Consider the following 20,251-nt stretch of genomic DNA (forward strand, 5'->3'; position numbering starts at 1 on the left):
CTCCCTAGTGACCCTTCACAATGCTCCAGTCAAAGCCACTCTGTAAAGGCAATGAGAGATGAATGACTCAAAAGCTCATAATGAAGGGATTATACTCAGCTCTAACTGTAATTACTAATTTATCTAAGCCTGGAAATGGGATGCATAATAGTCTCTTCAACAGCAGTGGCAGCAGGCAAGTGGTTCGAGTCTAGCCCAACCGTGGTCCAATCATTCGGAATTACCAGCTCACTGGGGAGAACTTTTAATTTTGGAGGCAGCAGGGTGAAGTACAGTTTGCTCTGGAAGCTACGTGTGGGGTTACCTGGGCTACCAGACAGCAGAGCCAGTGAACGGTTCATACACCCACAGAAGAGGTTTTAAATGCAGTCTGACATGAAAAATTAAGATTTGAGACACAGAAAATTACAAAAAGTAAAAACAAAACACTTACTTAATTATACATTTCCAAGTGTTGGCATGAAATGCATGGTCCATACTGGAAATGACAGAGCAGATGTCCAGCAGCGAGTGAATGACTGCGAAGAGAGACGACAGAACACTCAGAACCTCCCGGTGTCCGCAGTCTCACCTGTGCTTAGAGTGTCTACCCAACAGCCAGACGTTTGCTAAAGCAGGTGAGGCAGTTTGCAAAAGTGGTGTCCAAATAATTGGATAAGTGTCCCACTTTTAAAGGTTTTTATAAATTATGGAACAGCTGAAGTTTGCAAATACCCCATGACCTAAATAAAATGAAAATGTTGAGGGGCATAAAGTCGTACCCTGTTCTAACTGAGATATTCTCTTTGCGGAATTCTACTCAAAAATGACAAAAAGAACCTAAGGCAAGAGAACATAACGAGGAAAAATTAGCACTAATCTGCACAGTTCTCATGCAAGGCGTCTACGCTGTCTGCGGCGGAACACTGAGAGAAATGGCTACGGCGGCTTCCCCTCTGGGCCCACACTCTCGGGCGGTGCCCTTCCACACCACACCCTGGGCTCTAGGCTTAGCCGCACGACCTGCTCTGGTCCACGGGGACAGTGACAACTGGAAGGCAAGCAGAGACCTGAGAGTGCGCATCCGTGGGGCTTGCCCTCCCTTGCTGCTCTCAGAAACCCCGAGGCCACACCAGGCGGCGGAGCCCAGCCAGTCCCCCTGCTGGAGGACTCACTGCAACAGGGGGCTCGGTGCTCCTGCATCTTCCCACGGCCAGACTGAGTGAGGCCACGGACCCCACACACGAGGGAGCCCCCTGCCATGTGGAGCAGGGACCACCGTCCCAGTGGAGCCCAGCCCAGCTGCTGGCTCACCGAACCACGGGTCAGTAAAGCAGTGGTTGTTCTAATCCCCAGGTTTGGAGAAGGTTTGCTGCAGAGACAAGGGCACCTAATACCCCGCACCGAACCAGCTTCCCCTCACAGTGAAGTGAGGGGTGCCGACACAGCTCCCCAATCTGGGGGCCGCGGCCCGCTCCTGAGGGAAGTCAGCTCTTCAAACATGACACAGAACATCACGGAGTCTGCCCTGGGTAATCACGTACAGTCAGTGACGTGCTGTGCACACACGGACACACACACAGGCACAGGTGATTCTGTGTGTTCCGAGAGGGGCCTGCACACTGCCCTCCCCTGCGGGCCATGGCTCTGGAACCCCTGCGGCCCATGTGCGACTGTGATGACGCAGCAGACCTCTCTCTGTGATCACTGGAGGGCAACTACCTACTATGAACATCATCTGAAAGCACAACGCCAATGCTGGGCATCAAATAGCAAATTTAAACTCTAAGACTTAAAGGCCAAACATTTACACAGCAGGGTTTATCTTACACGCGGAGGCGCCAAGTCACTGCAAACAACGGTGGCTTGGGTGTGTAACGACAACCATTCACGTTGGCATGCAGCACCCTCCTCACTCACCGATCACCATGTCCAGAGCGCCACCCTCCTCGTCACCAGCAGGGTCCGTGCGCACCATGTCCAGCAGTTCCATCAGCTGCTTTTGAAGAGAATAGGCCTCCTTGAAAAGAGCCTGGAGAAGGTCTGAAACGAGGTGTAAGCGCCCAGAATACACAGACTCACTGTTCTGCTCAAATGAGAGAAGGAAAGAAAAATCATGAAAAGCTCAAAAGCCAAATTCACTCTCACTTGTACCACCAGAGATCACAAATTCATGCTTTCCACCGAATCACATATTTGTACATGGAACAAAGGTTTCAAGAACTCCCGTTAAATACAGTGCCCTTCAAGAGAAGCAAGCTGGCACCAAAGGAAGTGACTTCCCAGACCCTGCAAGGGCAGCGCTGAAACGGGGGTGAAGGACCTTGGGTCAGGTGCATGATAGTGCGTCCCCATCACCAAAGAGGGGTGTCAGCTAACACACGGCAGCATCAAAATGGCCCACAGCTTTTGTGCCTTCAAGCTGCCTCAGGGACAGAGAAAGGAACCAAACAAGGGTTCCTGACCCTGCACAGGAACCCGCTCATTAAGGAATTCATCCCTTTCACCAACGTCATCACAGAACTATTTCAGGATCCTTGTGACTAAACAAATTCTATCACTTCTTTCTTCGTAGAGAGGAAACAGGATAAGACAAACCAAAGACAAGAGGCTGCTTTTATCACTTCTTTATAACTATTTTAACAATATGCACATGCATGCTTCTAGTTCTGTGGCAAAGTCTATTCCAATAATGTGGACTCAAGTGCATACTCTTACGTACCAAGACCATGTACTCAGCCCCTCTGCCCTCGGGTTCTAGGCCATTTAGAGTGTACCCGGACCCGATGCTCACCTTGCAGTGCACAAAGGTACTTCTGACCACGTGCAGGACCGAGGAGGGCAGACTCTGGACGTCGCTGAGAACGACGGACCCCTGCAAGGCGCAGACACGCTGCACACACCCTGTAAGAGCTCCTAGGACCTGCACCATGGTCTGAGAACAGGAGAGGAAGGTAACTCAGAACATGTTTGCTGCACCACGGAAAGTGGGCGGGCTGGGTGCTGGAGATGGGAGCTGTGAATGAAACGGGCCCTCTGTTACTCAGGTCGCAGAGCAACCAGCCAGCCACGTGGTGAAAGAGGAGAGAGCTGGGATCCTCACCCACACGTCAAAAACTGCACTTGGCACCCTGCCCACGTGCTCAGGAACCACAGGCAGGGCATGTGCTCTCCACTCCTTGCCATCCTTAAAGAGTCTGGGTGTGTACTCAGCATGAAGTTGTACAAAAAATCCAGAATTCAGGTTTCTGCACTCACACCTTTAATTCTGTAAGTGAGCCTCCCGGCACCGGCCACCGTGCACCGGAAACAGGCGAACTGACATCAGCACAAAGATCCTCACGCTCGGTGCTGCCTCCGCCCCTCCTGTCCCGACACCTGACTCACTTGTAAAGTGCTCCTCAGACAGCTCTGGGCTTCCAAGTTTTGGCTGGACAGTTCTCTGGCTTGACTGGTTAACTCAAACATCATGTCATCAAATAATTTCACAGTCTGTAAATACAAAGGAGGTTATTAGTAGGAACAGAAATCACTAGAAAAGGAAAGATAACTTTTTAAAAAATCAGATGATTTTTATTTGTCTAGCTTACCAATTACACCTAATTTAGTTTAAAATATATAATGTTACATATAAAACATACAAGGTGGTATAAAAGTAGGGTTATAGTTGTGAATATGTGAAACAGCTTATTCTTGTATCATTACTTGTTAATTACTGTATTATCTTCCATACGGTAAACCTACTTCTGCCCAACCTTGTATATTATCAATATTTATAGTAATTCTGCATGCAATATAGTCTCTTTAAAAAGATAACAATTACTAGTAAATGGTACAAAAAAGACACACGAAAGGGACTTGCTAACTTTATCACCAACCCAAATTTTCACTTAATAGCATTAAAATATAAGAGCACTTAAAATTAACTACAAATAATTTAAATTCAATGAGTAAAGGATCCCTACTATCTGAAAATGTAAAACTTTTTAATCACCTAATTACTCCAACACCACCATATTCTCACACGAGATCCATTTTTTACTACTTTATTGGAATGACAAGTATGGCTCATACATTAAAAACAGAACCGCAGCTGGGAACACTCTGAAGCAGAGGCTGGATTCCAACCGCCTCTGTGGCCCGTATGCCGACTCAGGTAACTGTACCTTGGGGAGCACTTGTGAAAAGAAAGTCTGCTCCAGTGCCAGGAGGTTCATATGAGGCAGAAACATCTCGACGACGACTTTCAGAATCTCTACAAAGCCAAACAGAACACACTCTGGAGGAACGTTCAGTCACGGCAGCCGACAGAGATCCCTGCTCTTCGCAGACGGGAGACTACGTGAGCCCCACCAACAGAAAGCACTGTCATTCCAAAAGCCATAGTCTATGCAGAGAAACTATTAATCAACCGAAATAATAGCAAAAAAGGGGAAACTGTGCCCGGCAACTAAGGACCAGTTAATGGATACGGGCACCTGCACTGAACAGGATCTGTGATCAGTGAAACGATTCCCAGTGATTATTTAAAACCATGAAAAGTGTTTACAGTATTTTAAAATTAAAAAGGCCCCCAAATAGTATCCCAGTTTTAACAGATGTAAACATGTGCATACAAGGAATAACAGTCTGACAGGAATGTACAGAAACGCTCTAAAGAGAATGCTCTATATTAACATCTTAGCCATTTCGGATCCATAGGTGTTTCATAATCTTCTGTTTTTCTGTATGTTTCAAATTCCCTATGACGAATATGTATAATTCATACTCAGGATAAAAAAATACTTGTTATATAAAAAATTAGACCCCAACAGGCAACGCAGATTCAAAATCATAAACAAATATTCCACAACCATTCTAACTCAAAATAAATGTAAACTCCAAGTCTAGTCTTTACTCTCCACTCCTGGCTGAGTAAATCATATCAAGTGAGAGCATCAAAGACAGAGGAACATGAGAAAGTCAACATGTTCCAAATGACAAATGTGTCATCATCTAAAAAACCAGCTTTCTGCAACCTGGAAACTATTTTCTAAATGCGACTTAACACGAGAGCGGCTGGAAGCAGTCGACTGCAAAACTGTTCCATACAGGTCTAACCACGGTATAACAACATCTGAAGTGGACACTGTGCTCACACACACATTATTAAACAGAACACATTCGCTATCTGCTGAAAATGGAATTTAAACTAAGCACCGCCCTGTAATTAGAGGAGTGTGGGCACTGTGAGCAGCTGACGGTTAGAGAAGCAGTAACGCCACCACGGGAAAAGATTTATTGTGAAGGGAACATAAAACTGGATCGAGGGAAGTACGACTCAGAGCTTAATGACGTGGAAATAAAGCGTGCAGTCCAGACAGTTTCGCTTACGGCCGTGCTCGGTCCAGCTGCCAGCATGCTGACACATGGAGTGAGATAATTAAGGAAAACCACAGAAATAGGAGGCTCACCACTGAGAATTAAGTTACAAGGGCCGTTCCTGAAGTTTAAGCTACGATCCTAAAGAGACTGAAATCAGACTCAAATTACTGGCATAATTTCACTTTTATAAAGTTAATGCTAATTAGGTAAACGACCAATATTACAGAAATATTTTCAAAATTGCCTTTTCAAGCTATGTGTGGCCATAAAACACTTTTGACAGACGGCAGGCGGTGCTACGACAAACCATGGGTTCTGGCTTCTCGTGCAGGAAGGCACGTCTGCCTCCTCGGCATCCCTACCATCCTGTCTGTGCCTGTCCTGAGTCACTCACCACTTCCCCCTTCCTTCCACACCATCTGCACACCTTTCTGTACCAGCCTCATCAGACTGAAACGCTGCTGTGCATGAGCTTACCAAAAGTCGCAGTAAATCCTAACAGAAATCATATTATGAAACACATACTTGTATACCATCGAAAACTGTTAGAAATGTTACAATGTAAAAACAATGTGAGAACTATTAAATGTGTCAATGAGAAAAACAGATATCCCCAAGCCCCATCACACTAATAAAACTGATTTTTAAATTCTCACCCTAGGATATGTTCAGTGATGTCATTGACAGAAACGTCGATCGGTTGCCTCCTGTATGCACCCTGACCTGGGATCCAACCCGCAAGCCAGGTAATGTGCCCTGACCAGGGGTTGAACCTGCAACCGCGTGGTGCATGGGACAATGCTCCAACTGAGCCACCCAGCCAAGGCTGATTTTTCTTCTGAAATCTCAACGGTGCATGTATATTTATGCAGCAGCATTCAAAACAAGGTACAGGCATCAACTTATTTGAGTCTGGTAGGACATAATTTGCCTTAAGAAAAAATTTCAGCAAAGGTCAAAAAAATCCTAGCCCCTTCAAAAATTAAACGTGCATTATAATTATGAAGACATGCGGAAAATAATATGTGAAATGCAAAACATGAAAATGACTGTTTCAGTGATGCAACAGCGGCTTTAGTGCAAACTTTAATGCAAATTTGTTGAAAAGAAATATGGTCTAACGAGACTTGCAGGCATTTAAAAAACAGTAGTTTGAGCCCGTACTCAATGCCTGGCACGTGCCAGGCCCTGCTCCAGGTGCAGGGACGATGCAGGGCAAGCACCTCTCTTTCTGCCTTTGGGACCTTTACTCTGTGGGGAGGGAACATGGAACAGCAACAGAACCAGCAAAAGGATTTGTCTGTCAGTGACAAAGTCCTCTTCAGAAAAACACACAAAGTGTTGCCAACTGGATGTGGTGCAACGACCTAAAACTGAGGGCTCTGAAAAGGGCCAAGTGAGGTGACGCTGAGCCAGGACTCCAGTGAGTAGTGCAAAAGGCTGGGGGACACCCGAGGCTGAGGGGTCAGCAACCAAAGACCGCAAATGGAAGGCAGCAAGCGAGGCCAGGAAAAGGGCGAGGCTTAGATCACAGGGGGTAGTGAAGGCAAGTCTGGGTTTTATTTCTAATTTGTTAAGAAGCCACTGGGGGGGGGGGGCGGATTTAAAAAGAAAATGACATGATCCGTCTTTCACTCTGGACTACTTTTAGGAAATGGATTCGAAAGGGGACTCAAAAAACCTCCCCCAAATTTATCTATAAAAAATCATATATTTATTCTTACATGTTAAACGTCAGTCACCTTCAAAGTACTCTGTTTGATGCAATATACCTATTGCGTTTTTTCCCCTGCTCAAAATAGTTTTGAACTCATCAGTTTTGATGCCTTTTGGTTCTTCTGTTTTTTGTTTCACCTCTTCCATTTATATGGACAAAATGTTTCCCTTGAAGGACTTTTTCGTTCAGTCACTTGGGGTGAGACTGAGTGAATGGGGAGGGTAGGGCAGGGGTCATGTTGTTTTTGATCAAAAACTGCTGAACACTCAGTCAGGTGTGGGCAGGTGCACTCTTAAATCACCCACCATGCAGCTGGCAAACGCGTTGAGTCTTCATAAAAAATTCATGGAAGCCAATGCAGCCTCTCACAACAACGCCAACTGGTGCACTGATACAGATGGGCTCCTAGAACACTCACCCAGCAGGGGAAGCCTGTGCTACAAGGGGCCTGCCATCCAGGAGATGATGCTGAGTTGCGGGGGGGGGGGGGGGGGGGACCCTCCCCATATAAGAGAACATGAGGAAACTATGGGGTCTGGACGAGTTGTAGGAATGGGAGCATGGAGGTAAGTGGACGGATTCACGATACAACAGAACTTGCTGACCGGAGGTGAGGATTCGAGGTTTGTGGACCATTCACAAACAGTTAAGTCCTCCCTTAACGTTGTCCACAGGTTCTCAGACCTAAAGCAACACGATGCACAACAAAACCCATTTTTCCACAGGCTAATTAATATAAACAAGAGTTAGGCTTCTATTTTACAATGAAACGACCTGGAACAAAATTATGTTCTTGGGAAACCTGCTGTGTTTCAATAAAGAAAACTGGGGGAAGAACTGGTTTGGGTGCTTCTGCAGGTTACACCTGAGGTGCAAAGAACCTGATGTCACAGGTTCACTGATGTCACAGGCAAGAACGACGCCTTCCAATTATTAAAGTCCCCCTGTAAGTTTGGGGGGAAGAAGAGGAGCCACGCCCCTGATCTTTGTAACTCCAAAGCCTGCCACCCTGCCTGACACAAACATGTTCGGGACCCAGGAAATGTTTTTGAGGAGGACAGCTATTTTCCTTCCAAAGTCAAAGTGCACGAGGACGGGGATTCTGTATCTGCACGACTAACAAAGGGCTTCCGCAGCTCGCGGGACTGTGCTAATGCCGAATGCCGTCGACGCACGCGGTCACATTCGTGTTTGGCTTGAACTGTAAAAATCAGTTGTGCAGTGTTGAGAGTCCCTCAAGAGAAGGTCTTTTTTTTTTCCTTCTTGAAGTGTAGTTTTACGTTGAAGGTAAGCGCCAAGGCTTTAAAAAAATATATTACATTTTAACATGAAAGGCTGGACTCGGGCACATTTCCAATCCCAAAGGCGCGAGAGGACGACAGAACGGTCTGCACCTGGACGACCGAGGCACTGGCCGCTCAAACCCAGCAGATGAAACCAATAACGACGATTAGCAACTCCTAACCAGCAATGAACAAAAAAAAGAGGGGGAAAAGGGAAGGGGGAGGACCTTTTAACACCGTTTACACGCTCGGCACCACGGCAGAACTGCGTCCCACGGTTCGGGAGACAGCGTGGTTCACAGCCACCACCCGCCTCGGACGCAGCAGCTCAGGGCGCCTCTCCACCCCCCCACCCCCCGCAGCTGAAACCCAGGGCTCAGATTCGAGTCCTTGCCTCCCCCGCTCTCCCAGGCAAAAGTTATTTACACGTAATTACACGAGACGAGTACAGAAAAAAGGCAGAGGAAAGGGCGAAAACGCCACTTTCACCGCCGCGAGCGTGGGACGGGGCGCCTGAGCGAGCCCCCCCCCAGTCCCGACGCCAGCAGCGGCCCCCGCTCGCCCTCCGTCCCCTCTCCGCTCCAACTCGCTCGCCCACAACGAGCCGAGAGGGTTCGAGCCGCGGGAACACAACGCGACCCGGCGGCGGGTGTGACCGAGCCGAGGGGAGAGGTGCGACTCCGGCCCTACGCCCCTGACCAGGCGCCGGCGACAGCCAAGGATATGAGGAGCCGGGGCAAGACAGTCGGCAGTTCCCGGCGGCACAGCTCCTCCGGCCAGCTACTCAGTTCCTCCAGGGGAACGGCGCTCGCGGGGACGGCGCGCTCCTCAGACATGTTTTCTCCCGGGAGCCAACATCCGAACACTCCCGCCACAGCCGAGAACGGAAGCGCCGCCCTCCCGGCAGGCCTTGCGAGCTCCCGGCGGGCACCCGAACCATAGAGAGGGAGCGGGCTGCGGTCCTGTTGAGCCCGGGCCCCAAGTGGCTGGGGGCGGGAAAACGGGCTTGTCTGGCCCGCGGAGGACTCGACTCGCTGGTGCGCCCTCTCCGACCCAAGCGTCCCGCCTGACTACCTACCCTGCGCCTGGAGCTGGAAACTGGCCGGCTGTGTGCATCCCGAGATCTGAATCGCTGTCAACGTTACATCTAGGCGCTTTGGGGAGGTGAGGGCCCAACGTCCCCAATTGCCACCCCTGGTCCCAGGGGGCTTTGAAATTGCACATCTGGGGCGGGGTGTGTCCGGGACCTGCAGCGGGTGCAAAAGGGCACGTTCCTACCCACTGAGCCGTGTGGCCCTGCTTTGTACCTCTTGTGTACTGGGAATAAAGACCCCACCTGCCAGAACTGTGCGTTTTGAAGCGGATCTAGCACCGTAGATACAGAGAAGAATCCCAGTAAAGTTGCTTCCACGTTCACGGGTCTCTTCCAAACGTTCTGCCCTTATTTTGTGTTTGTTCTGCCACCAAACTGACCCTTAGCGATTACTCCAAAAGCACCCCAGGCCCATCCACTTGGGGCTGCTTGTCTCCCCTAAGTGCAGTGAGGTCAGCTGGGTGACCTTGCACCAAAGCAGAGCCGCCCAAGTTTTTACAGAGCTACCCATTTACCAAGATAAAGCTCTTGGACCCCTGTTACCTGCAACAGGAGCAGACTGCAGTGATCCTGGAATTTACTCACCTGGAGTTTAGCAGGTGATGTGTTTGGGCTGCGTCATGGCAGGTGACAGACGCCAAGTAGCTAGGCTTGTCATTTCCTGCCTGAAAATTTTGGACTTTACATTTTTATTTCTAGTTGTTGTTGCTGCTCTTGTTCTTTTATTTTTTAACTCTTTTTTAAATATTTTATTTATTTATCTTTAGAGGGGAAGGGAAGGAGAGAGGGAGAGAAACACCAATGTATGGTTGCCTTTCATGCATCCCCTGCTGGGAACTGGCCTGCAGGGAACCGGCCTGCAACCCTGGTATGTGCCCTGACTGGGAATCGAACTGCAATTGTCTGGTTCGCAGGCCCACGCTCAATCCACTGAGCTACACCAGCCAGGGCTATTTCTTTTTACTCTTAATTCTCTTCTCCAGCTTTCGATCCCTGAGGGGTGGGTGTGCTTCCAAATCTTTGTATCTCCCTCACAAATTTTATAGAAAAAGCTGCTGGGTTGGGGCGGGGCGGGGGCGGGGGGGGGTGTTACTGTTTAATATTATAAGGGACTATTTCATTTTGCTTTTCAATAACAATTTTATTTCTTCTTTTTTTCTCCAGAGTTAAGCAGAGACCTCAAAGAAGTCATTTGGAAACATCTCTAAATATTTGTAACGGTATAAGCAGCTAAAGAGAAATGGACCCAAACGAAACTGCATACATAACTGAGACAGGCTTATGATCCTGTCTTCACTTCCAAGCAGAAGCTGAGGAGTCTTCCTTCTAATTGAAGGATTGCTGGAGGATGACTTTTCAATTTAATTTCACTGTAGAAGGCCTGCTGGACAATGAATCAACAGCCCTTGGAGATGGAGCTTTGACCCTGAACTCAAAAGAGGCTTCAGTCTCAGAAAGTCAGAAAGGCAAACACAGGGACACAGGCTGTTCTAGAGAACAGTGGGACTGCCCTCGGGACCCCTTGGGGACCCCTGAGTCAGCAGGAAATGCAGCCCCCTCTCAGGACCCAGACAGCTCCCTCGATGCAGCCAACAGCTCAGGTAACTTGGAGCCTCACGGAAAACAGCCTTGCTTGAGACTTGCCAGAGAGCATGCCGTGCCTGAAAATGTAAAGGAAGTGATAGAAAATAAAGTCTTAGAAACGTTACCAGGTCTCCAGCAGGTTAACATGTCGGTGGTGAAAACCATCTTGTTGAAAGAGAACTTCCCTGGAGAAAACATCGTTTCAAAAAGCTTTTCTTCTGACTCTGATCTGATCACCGGTGTTTACGAAGGGGGCTTAAAAATCTGGGAATGTACCTTTGACCTCCTGGCTTATTTCACAAAGGCCCAAGTGAAATTTGCGGGGAAAAAAGTGTTGGATCTGGGCTGTGGCTCAGGGTTGCTGGGTATAACTGCCCTCAAGGGAGGGGCCAAAGAAGTTCATTTTCAAGATTATAACAGTATGGTGATCGATGAAGTAACCATACCTAATGCAGCAGCTAACTCCGCTTCGGAGGATGAAGAAAGTGATGGAGACCAACCAGATGGGAAAAGGTGCAAGAGATCAAGAGCAGCACAAGGGCTCTGTAAGTGCCGATTCTTCTCCGGAGAGTGGTCTGAGTTTTGTGAGCTGGTACTAACCAGGGGAAGAGTCTTTGACAGATACGATCTCATTCTTACCTCAGAAACCATTTACAATCCGGATTACTATGGTTCTTTGCACCAGACGTTCCGTAGGCTGTTACATAAAAACGGGCGAGTGCTTTTGGCCAGCAAAGCACATTATTTCGGTGTAGGAGGAGGTATTCATCTCTTTCAGAAGTTTGTAGAAGAAAGGAATGTATTCGAGACTAGAACACTTGAAGTAATTGATGAGGGACTGAAAAGATTCCTAATTGAAATGACTTTTAAGTACCCCAGTTAATGTCCACAGAGGGATATTAACTGAGGGAAATAAAATAACCAAAAACTTGTCTTGAATGTTTAATTTCTTCTTTGCTATTATTTTTTTTCCGAAATTAGGATTCAGTGCAATATAATTACTGGATATCTGTTAACGAGGTACTTAGGATAGCATCTTGCTTAATATTTACAACCTTATGAGGTATATAGATTGTCCTCATTTTAATAACCATCACAATAGCTAACAGTTTTCTATGCGCGGGGCAGAAGAACTGTACACGTACTAACACTGAATAGTCATTAACAGCCCTGAATTCGGTTACAATTCAGGCCAAAATTAGGCTGTAGCTAATACCTCCTTTTTGTAGATAAAGAAATTGAGACTCAGACCCAAGGAAGTGATTTGACCCCCGTCACACTTCTGACCTTGAACCAGAACCTGTACTGATGTCTGTCTAAAAGCTTTGCTCTTCCCACCACTCCAGGGGTCTCAGCCTTACCCCAACCTGGTTTTCATCAAAAACATTTCTTAGCAACCTTTTATTATTCTGAAATGAAAGTCACAGTTAAAGAAACTTATTTATGCACATCATTTAAAAGCACATCCCTAATGTATACAGCCATATATATAATTATATGAAGAAAGTCAATTATAATCAAATAATATGCATCTCACCAGGTAAATGCACAGGTGTGTGCCTACAGAGAAGACAGGTGGTAGTGAGATGTTTACACCAATGGTACCGTTAGTATAAATGCAACAGCTGCAACTCTAGCCCCCCTATTAGATAAGGCAGAATGGGTCCTGAGACCTGGGCTGGCTCACAGGGGAGGGACAAAGCATCGGATAGAGTCCCATGACTTAGACAGTAGTGATGACGTTGGGACAAATAGGTACCCGTCGGTTCTCTGGGATGAATTAGACTCCCAGTGAGGTGTTACCCAGGCCTGTTCGGGAGTAGACGGGACACAGGCCCCACACAGGGACTGAGCACAATTTCGCTCCATAGGGTGGGGCCCCCTGAAGACAGGAGTCAAGCACAAGCCTAGTCCTGGGAACTAGACAACCCTGGGTAACAGGCAGCCCAACGGGACACACCTGCCCAAGGAGCTGGTAGCAGACGAGACTTGAGACATAAACTACAGCCACAAATCCAGGAGAAGTGTGCCCAGTACACCTTCCCATGCAAATGGTTTAGCTCAACCATTCAAAGAGGCACACGTTTGTTCTGGCAACGAGCTTCGGAGTCCAATGCCTTGGGTTCAAGTTCAGTTTCCCCATCTGTAAGACAAGGTTTATAGTAACAGTAACTCCCTAACAGTCCTTTTAAATAATACTAGTTAATGTCGAACATGTATTATGGTTCTTTTCACACAGTTCCTATATATAAATGGAAATTATTTCCAAGAATCCTCTTAATAGTCATCCTGTTTTCTCGATCAAATAGGAAGCCTTGATCACTTCTGTTAAAAATTAGGCGTGGCCCTGGCCAGTGTGCAGTGTGGCTCAGTCGGCTGGGTGTAGTCCCATAAACCAAAAGTCATGGGTTGGGTTCCCGGTCAGGGCACATGCCTGGGTTTTGGTTTTGATCCCCAGTTGGGGCACATGTGAGAGGCTACTGATCAATATTTCTCTCCCTCTCTCCCTCTCTTCCCCTCTCTAAAATTAACTAGCATGCCCTCAGTTGAGGATAAAAAATATATACTAGGTCTGTGCCTTCCCAGTTCAGAATTTGGAGAAACAAGTAACTTCCAGGCCGGGCTTGGCCCAGCACCAACTCACTATGCTCTGCCTCCACACACACCCTCCCCCCAAGCCCCCAGCTCCACCTCGAAGTTTCTAAGTTGTCCTTTCTGGACATGTTGGCTTTTCGGATCATTAGGGATGAAGAAGAGTCCATCTTGTAAAGCTGCAATAAAAGCTTTTTTCTAGAAACTCAGTCAACAGCCATGCTGTGCTCTGCCTTTGAACTTCCCCCTGTCACACGTGACTGTAACCCTAAGTTACACTTCCACTGCCCTTGAGGGCCTTTCTGCCCTCTGCTCAGAGACAGGGGCACCAGGAGCTGACAGGCTTCCCTGCGTCAAGCAGACATTAGTGAAGAATGCCCCGCAATGCCCTTGGGAGACGTGGGGTCAGTCACTCATGAGAGAGTCCACTTGTTAAGAGGAGGAAACTCTTCACTTTTCAGTGCCCCCTACTGTGCTTTATTCGGGTGCTTCACACACAGCTCTTTGAAAAAGAGGACTAGCGGGGAAACTCTGCCACTGTGAACCTGATTCTTTGTCCCCACTTCCGTCAGAATTTCCTAAACATCTCACCTCGTGTTTATGGTGGCCCTGAGCTTGCCGATAGTAAGGCTTTTCTTTGGGTAAAGTGCACCTTCAAAATCACCATCATCACTTGGGTGCAGCCCAGCAGAGATGCTCTGCGCCCTAAAATAACCTCTTGTTTCCACTCAGAGACACAGCTGCTGTTCCACCAGGAGGGATGGGGGAAGCCCAGTACACCTCCTGTTACATCTCCCAGTACATCTCCCAGATCCGGTTTCTGTCTTCCTCGGGCCTTAACCGGGACCTCAGAGGACCCTTACCAGTAGACTAATTCATTAATTCTCTGCAGAGAAAGTTGCCAAAGGGCAGAGCTTTTTTCAGGAGAAGGGTTAATACTCTATTTGAAAGAAACTAGGTGAAAATTACAATAATAGCAAGCAGCTTGCTGACCTTGGTGTTAGTCAATAAAGGGGGGCATCTCACCCCCACAGAACAGGGTAAGTGACCAGCACTCTTCCCATCTTTCCTGTGTGGCAGAGGAAGTGCCCTCGCTGTCCTTTTCCATGGGGCCCTGATGGGACAGGAGGCGGGAGGGGTCGCCCTTGGCCAGCGGGTCTCAAGCCTCCGCAGCAGACTCAGGTGGCTCAGGTGCATGAGCCCCCTGGGGCTCCGCTCTGTCCTTGGGGCAGATTCAGCCCCACTTCAGAAACATGACAGGGCAATAGAGCCAGGCCATCCCCTTGACTCTTCTTGGTGGCCCTGTGGCTTAGTCCCACAAACTTCCACCACTTTCCGCTGAGAACATGGAGGAGAACCGGCAATAAACTGCTGAAGATCCGGAGGACCACGGGACACGCACCAAATACAGGAAGCAGGGGCTATAAGAGACTGGTCTTCCCTGCTGCTTTTTTCTTTAGGTGATTTACAGCCTCTGTTGGGGGCAATGAGCCAGGTGAGATGGGTGAGGCAGCAGGGTAGCTCCAAGAAAACATTTGAATGTTTGGGGAGGGGGGATGCGGTTATAGCCGCATAGGCAAGTATTCCCACGTGACCTCCCTGCCTCCTGGCCACCCCCCACTGGCTCCTCTCCCACCCACCACCCCTGGACCCTGCAATGAAGGTGACCAAGGTGACCCTGGGTCAGATAACTGTGGATGCTCGTCCCCATCACCGGACTTAGGACTCTTAAGGTTCTTCAGGTTCCTGGCCACACGGCAGCCACCACACAATTCTGAAAGCCTCTTACCGTTCCCAGCCGGCCACATCAGCCGAGTGGGACTCTGGCATTTTTCTCAGCCTGCTCTGAAGTCTCCCAGGGGGAGGTCCCACTCCTGGTCCCAGTATAGTGGACCTGGGTCGTTCCACCAGCCCGGTCACCTCTCAGATCCAGGACTACAGAGAAGTCAGTGTGCCTCAGAATGTGTTCACAACAAAGGCCCCCACTCTGAAAAATATATTTAACCCAAGAGATAAATATTTTTTAAAGTTTATCCTCTTTCTGCTCCAGGCTTGTCCCAGTTCTTCACGTGTGTCTAAAATGTCCTAGAACTCAAAATTCTTTGGCTATTCTAGGCAGAGTAGCTTCTGGTAAATGTCTGTAAACTGGATTCTCAACTTGTTTGAAAGCGCATGAAACAGAGTGTTTGCTTTTAGGGGGGATGAGCGTGAAAAGTTAAAGCCCGGACACCCGCCAGCACCCGGTGCGGCGCTGGCACCCGGTACCTCATCAATCAGTCTCCACGCCAGCTTTGTTATTATCACTGCTTTTGCAGGCCCTGCTTCAGCGGCTTCAGCGAGAGCCACATTTTCAGAGACCGGCTTTTCTTCCCCGAGCCTTCCTGTCCAGCGGAGCTCTATTTCCTGTTTGCTTGGCTGTTTCCAAGCTTCTCCAGGATTTTTACCATAAAAACCATAAAAGATTCTCTCTTCTAAGGAAAATACCTCGGAGAAACATTTTCTAGGAAGAGCGGCTCCGATGTTTCTCGTGATCTGAATTTTAGTTCCTCTAACAGGAAACGTGTTCAAGCCTGGATTTGAAACATTAGACCACCGTTCTCTTAACTCTGTGGCCGTTTTGTTTGTTTTTGTTTTTCTTTTCATTTTCCCCAGAGTTATCCCATTTCTCCCAGATCTTTATGGAATCGGTGTGATGAATAGACACATCTCCAAGTGTATTTGGCTTCCATGTGTCCCTTTTACTGTGACTTGTGCATTTCCTTTGCCTGAATCAAGGACGTCGTCAAGTCTAGTTTATGAAGGGTCAGAGATTAACTAATGGGAAACAGAATGATAAATAACTGGTAGCTTTGGATCTAAGTCTCAGGAGGAGAGAGAGGTATAAACACAAAACCAAACCAACAAACAGAGCCCAGAGGCTGAAAAGGAGAAGAGGGCGGTGAAGAACGATAGAGACAAATATGGAATTATATACATTAAAATTTAGAGCAGCAGAAAGAGTTCCAGGAGCGGTAAGATGGTGGAGCCCAAGGAAAAAGACCAGATAATCAGGGAGTCAGGAAGTTGCCAGGAATTCACACAACCCTCGAACTTTTAAACAGGTGACTGGAGGTGGGGTTTCTGGTGACACGGAGCAGAGAAGACAACCAAGGGACAGGGTCATGGGACTAAGGTAAGAGGACCAGAAGTATTTGATGACAGTGCAGGTGACCTTGCTACTCTTCTAGCACACAGGTGGGGTGGCAAACACAAGGCCCGTGGCCCGAATCTGTTCCTCCACCTTGTTTTATCTGGCCTGGCACCTTGTTTCTATCTGGTGGCAGTGCCAAGCTCTCGCTTAACTGTTAAGGAGTAGTTACATTTCTACAGTCCTAAAATTACATTCAGCCCTTTGAAGGCAACCCCAAGACTGATGTGGCCCCCGGTGAAAAGGAGTTTGACACCCCCGTCCTAGCAGTTCATCCCAGGTGGAGTTTTGTTTTATGGGACAACACTTGGGAGCTTTATAGCTAGAATGACCACCCCCCCATCTTCATTTGCCTCAGACAGTCCTAGCTGTCTGTTGTAATGACCCTATAGCACTATCCTTAACCTTATAATGTTGCGGGATAAATCACAATTAAAATCATGCAGTAAATAAATACTAACTTCCAGGTTTAGTATGTAGTATTTTAGTATTTTTAAAAGTAAAAACCTACACCCAAGATGCAAGGAAAATGTTGCCTTCCTATCAGGGAAGCTGGTCACAGACCCCCGAGCACACAGCCTCGGATTTCACTGACCACACACAACGATCAGCCTGTGAGGTGTAGTTATTTCTAGTTAGAAAGTGACTGCGACGTACTCAGGAAACCGGGGTCAGGCCGCATCTTCTTCCCACCCTGCTGGCAGAAGAGCTGGTGCATCTTTGAAATGGGGAAGCCGTGGAAACCCTACAGCCCGAGCAAGCCGAGCAGCATTGTGGGCATGTCACACCAGCGTGTTGTGACTTCCTGCTGCTTCTTAATCACTGAGCATCCGAGAACCAGCAGCACAGAGCAGAGGCATCGGAGGAAGCAGCGGGTAGTGGAGGAAGCGTTGGTGGAAAGGCCGCTGGAATAGAGGTGAGACAGGGCTGAGTCCAGACCCGACTGGCGCTCAGTACCTCCGATCATGCCCTCCATCAGATGACCACGGCCTCTGATAGTTTCCTCTTCCATAAAATGTCGGCCACTTGTTCTGTGCATCCCCACTGAGTTACGAGTTACAAATGCACCATTCATGGCACAGTAGAATATCCCGCACATCTGTGACTTTGGTCTTATTGAAAACCACTGTTCTTGTTCTGTGTTTCCTTTCCATTCCTCTATTTGACTAACATGAACTTTCCTAGGGCTGCCACTGCTGTTACTTAGTCAATTGCTTCCTTTGTTTGTCCCTCTTTCAATGCCAAGTTTGCAGGGCACATAAAGAATCAACCAATGATCCTTGGTCAGGGCACATAAAGAATCAACCAATGGTAATGTATCAATAAGTGCAACAAAGAATTGACATTTCTCTCTCTCTCTTGGGCACTCTCTCTCTCTCTCTCTGTTTCTCTCTAAAAATCAATCAATAAAATTTTTTAAAGGTTACTCACTCTATTATAGCTACCTGAGCTTCCCATTTCTCTTTTTTTAACTTTAATTTTTCTTTCAGTTTTATTGAGGTATAATTGACATATAGCACTTACGTATAAACTTAAGGTGTTCATAATGACTTGCACTGCACACACTGAGAAATGATCACCACAAGTTTAGTTAACATCCATGATCTCATATGGACACCAAAAAAAACAAAAAATAGAGAGAGAAAAGAAGAAGATGTTTTCCCCTTGTGATGGGTAAAAAATATGTTTTATTGATTATGCTGCTACAGTTGTCCCATTTTCCCCCTTCACTCCCCTCTGCCCTGCACACCCCCTCCCACCCACACTTGCCCCCTTTAGTTCATGCCCATGGGTCATACATTTAAGTTCTTTGGCTTCTACATTTTTATACTATTCTTACCCTCCCCTGTCTATTTTCTACCTACCCTCTATGTTACTTATACTCTGTATCTTCCCCCTCCTCCTCCCATTACCCCACTGATAACCCTCCATGTGATCTCCATTTCTGTGGTTCTGTTCCTGTTCTAGTTGTTTGTTTACTTTGTTTTTGGTTTTGTTTTAGGTGTGGTTGCTAACGATTGTGAGTTTGCTGTCATTTTATTGTATATGTTTTTTTATCTTCTTTTTCTTAGATAAATCCCTTTAACATTTCACATAATAAGGGCTGGGTGATGATAAACTCCTTGAACTTGACCTTATCTGGGAAGCACTTTATCTGCCCTTCCATTCTAAATGAAAGCTTTGCTGGATAGAGCAATCTCAGATGTAGGTCCTTGCCTTTCATGACTTGGAATACTTCTTTCCAGACCCTTCTTGCCTGTAAGGTCTCTTTGGAGAAATCAGCTGACAGTCTGATGGAAACTCCTTTGTAGGTAACTGCCTCCTTTTCTCTTGCTGCTTCTAGAATTCTCTCCTTCATTTTAATCTTGGGTAATGTAATTATGATGTGCCTTGATGTATTCCTCCTTGGATCCACCTTCCTTGGGACTCTCTGAGCTTCCTGGACTTCCTAGAAGTCTATTTCCTTTGCAAGATTAGGGAAGTTCTCCTTCATTATTTGTTCAAATAACTTTTCCACTTGTTGTTCTTCCTCTTCACCTAATGGAACCCCTGTAACTCAGATGTTGGAACGTTAAAAGATGTCCTCTCCTCATTTGTTTTCTTGATTTCTTGTTTCTTCATTCTTTTCTGGTTGGATGTTTCCTTCTTCCTTCTGGCCCACTCCATTGATTTGAGTCCCAGTTTCCTTCCCATCACTATTGGCTCCCTGTACATTTTCCTTTATTTCACTTAGCATAGCCTTCATTTATTCATCTAATTTGAGACCCAATTCTATCAATTCTGTGAGCATCCTGATTACCAGTATTTTGAACTGTGTATCTGATAGGTTGGCTATCTCTTCGTTGCTTAGTTGTATTTTTCCGGATGCTTTGATCTGTTCTCTCATTTTGGCCACTTTTTTTGTCTTGACACACCTGTTACATAATGAAGGGCAGAACCTTAGGTATTCACCAGGATGGGGCAACCTAGTCCCTGGGTGTGTGGGGAGGGGTCCCAGAGGGAACCATGGCACTTGCTCAGCTCTCTGCTGGCTTTCAGTCACTTCTCCTGCTTTCCCCAAGCAAAGTGGGCCTTTCTGGTGCTTATTCCCATGTGGGTGGGCTTGTATACATTCTAGGACCCTGTGGGTCTCTCCAACGAACTCTCCTGTGAGGCTGGGAGTTTCTCCCACCACCTCCTCAACCCCCACAGGTGCTTTCAATCAGAGGTTTGAGGCTTTATTTCCCTGAGCTGGAGCCCTGGGTTGTGGGTCTGTCTCGCTCCTGAGTTGTTCCTCCAGGTTTATCTGCGCACGAATGTGGGACCGTCTGGTTCACCAGCCACCACTTTGCCATGAGTCCTCTCCGTCCGGCTGCCCACCTCTGCCCCTCCTACAGGTCTGGATGAATGTTTCTTCTTTAACTGCTTGGTTGTTGAACTTCCATACAGTTCAATTTTCTGTCTGTTCTGGT

General features: G+C 47.3%; 2 protein-coding genes across 5 annotated transcripts in view; one reads left to right on the forward strand and one right to left on the reverse strand.

Moving 5' to 3' along the window:
* Positions 1-9,254, reverse strand: part of FIRRM (FIGNL1 interacting regulator of recombination and mitosis) — a 34,773-nt gene extending 25,519 nt beyond the window's left edge. Inside the window, exons 1-7 of one of the 3 annotated variants that reach the window (XM_037167372.2) lie at positions 9,069-9,254; positions 5,353-5,392; positions 4,146-4,234; positions 3,367-3,471; positions 2,774-2,914; positions 1,900-2,065; positions 434-518 (exon numbers count right to left, since the gene is read on the reverse strand). In XM_037167372.2, coding sequence (XP_037023267.2) covers positions 434-518; positions 1,900-2,065; positions 2,774-2,914; positions 3,367-3,471; positions 4,146-4,234; positions 5,353-5,392; positions 9,069-9,179 — 737 coding nt within the window. In that variant the 5' untranslated portion in view covers positions 9,180-9,254. Of the gene's footprint in view, positions 1-433; positions 519-1,899; positions 2,066-2,773; positions 2,915-3,366; positions 3,472-4,145; positions 4,235-5,352; positions 5,393-9,068 lie in introns of those variants that run through there. The other 2 variants (XM_037167370.2, XM_037167374.2) reach the window with 2 other exon arrangements.
* A 28-nt stretch (positions 9,255-9,282) lies between these two features.
* Positions 9,283-11,959, forward strand: METTL18 (methyltransferase like 18). 2 transcript variants are annotated; one of them, XM_037167376.2, is made up of 2 exons: positions 9,283-9,507; positions 10,601-11,959. In XM_037167376.2, exon 2 carries the CDS (start codon positions 10,785-10,787, stop codon positions 11,901-11,903), a length of 1,119 nt encoding a protein of 372 aa, XP_037023271.2. In that variant the 5' UTR covers positions 9,283-9,507; positions 10,601-10,784; the 3' UTR covers positions 11,904-11,959. The 2 variants fall into 2 exon arrangements, with proteins under 2 accessions (XP_037023271.2, XP_037023272.2); XM_037167377.2 differs by lacking the exon at positions 9,283-9,507 and adding an exon at positions 10,212-10,304.
* The last annotated feature ends 8,292 nt before the right edge of the window (positions 11,960-20,251 follow it).

The sequence above is a fragment of the Artibeus jamaicensis genome, unplaced genomic scaffold, assembly GCF_021234435.1.
Source record: "Artibeus jamaicensis isolate MK-2021 breed Jamaican fruit bat unplaced genomic scaffold, CSHL_Jam_final scaffold_625, whole genome shotgun sequence".
NCBI lineage: Eukaryota > Metazoa > Chordata > Mammalia > Chiroptera > Phyllostomidae > Artibeus > Artibeus jamaicensis.

Excerpts from the sequence above, each read along its gene's own strand:
- METTL18 (XM_037167376.2), top strand. The coding sequence starts at position 10,785 with ATGACTTTTCAATTTAATTTCACTGTAGAAGGCCTGCTGGACAATGAA.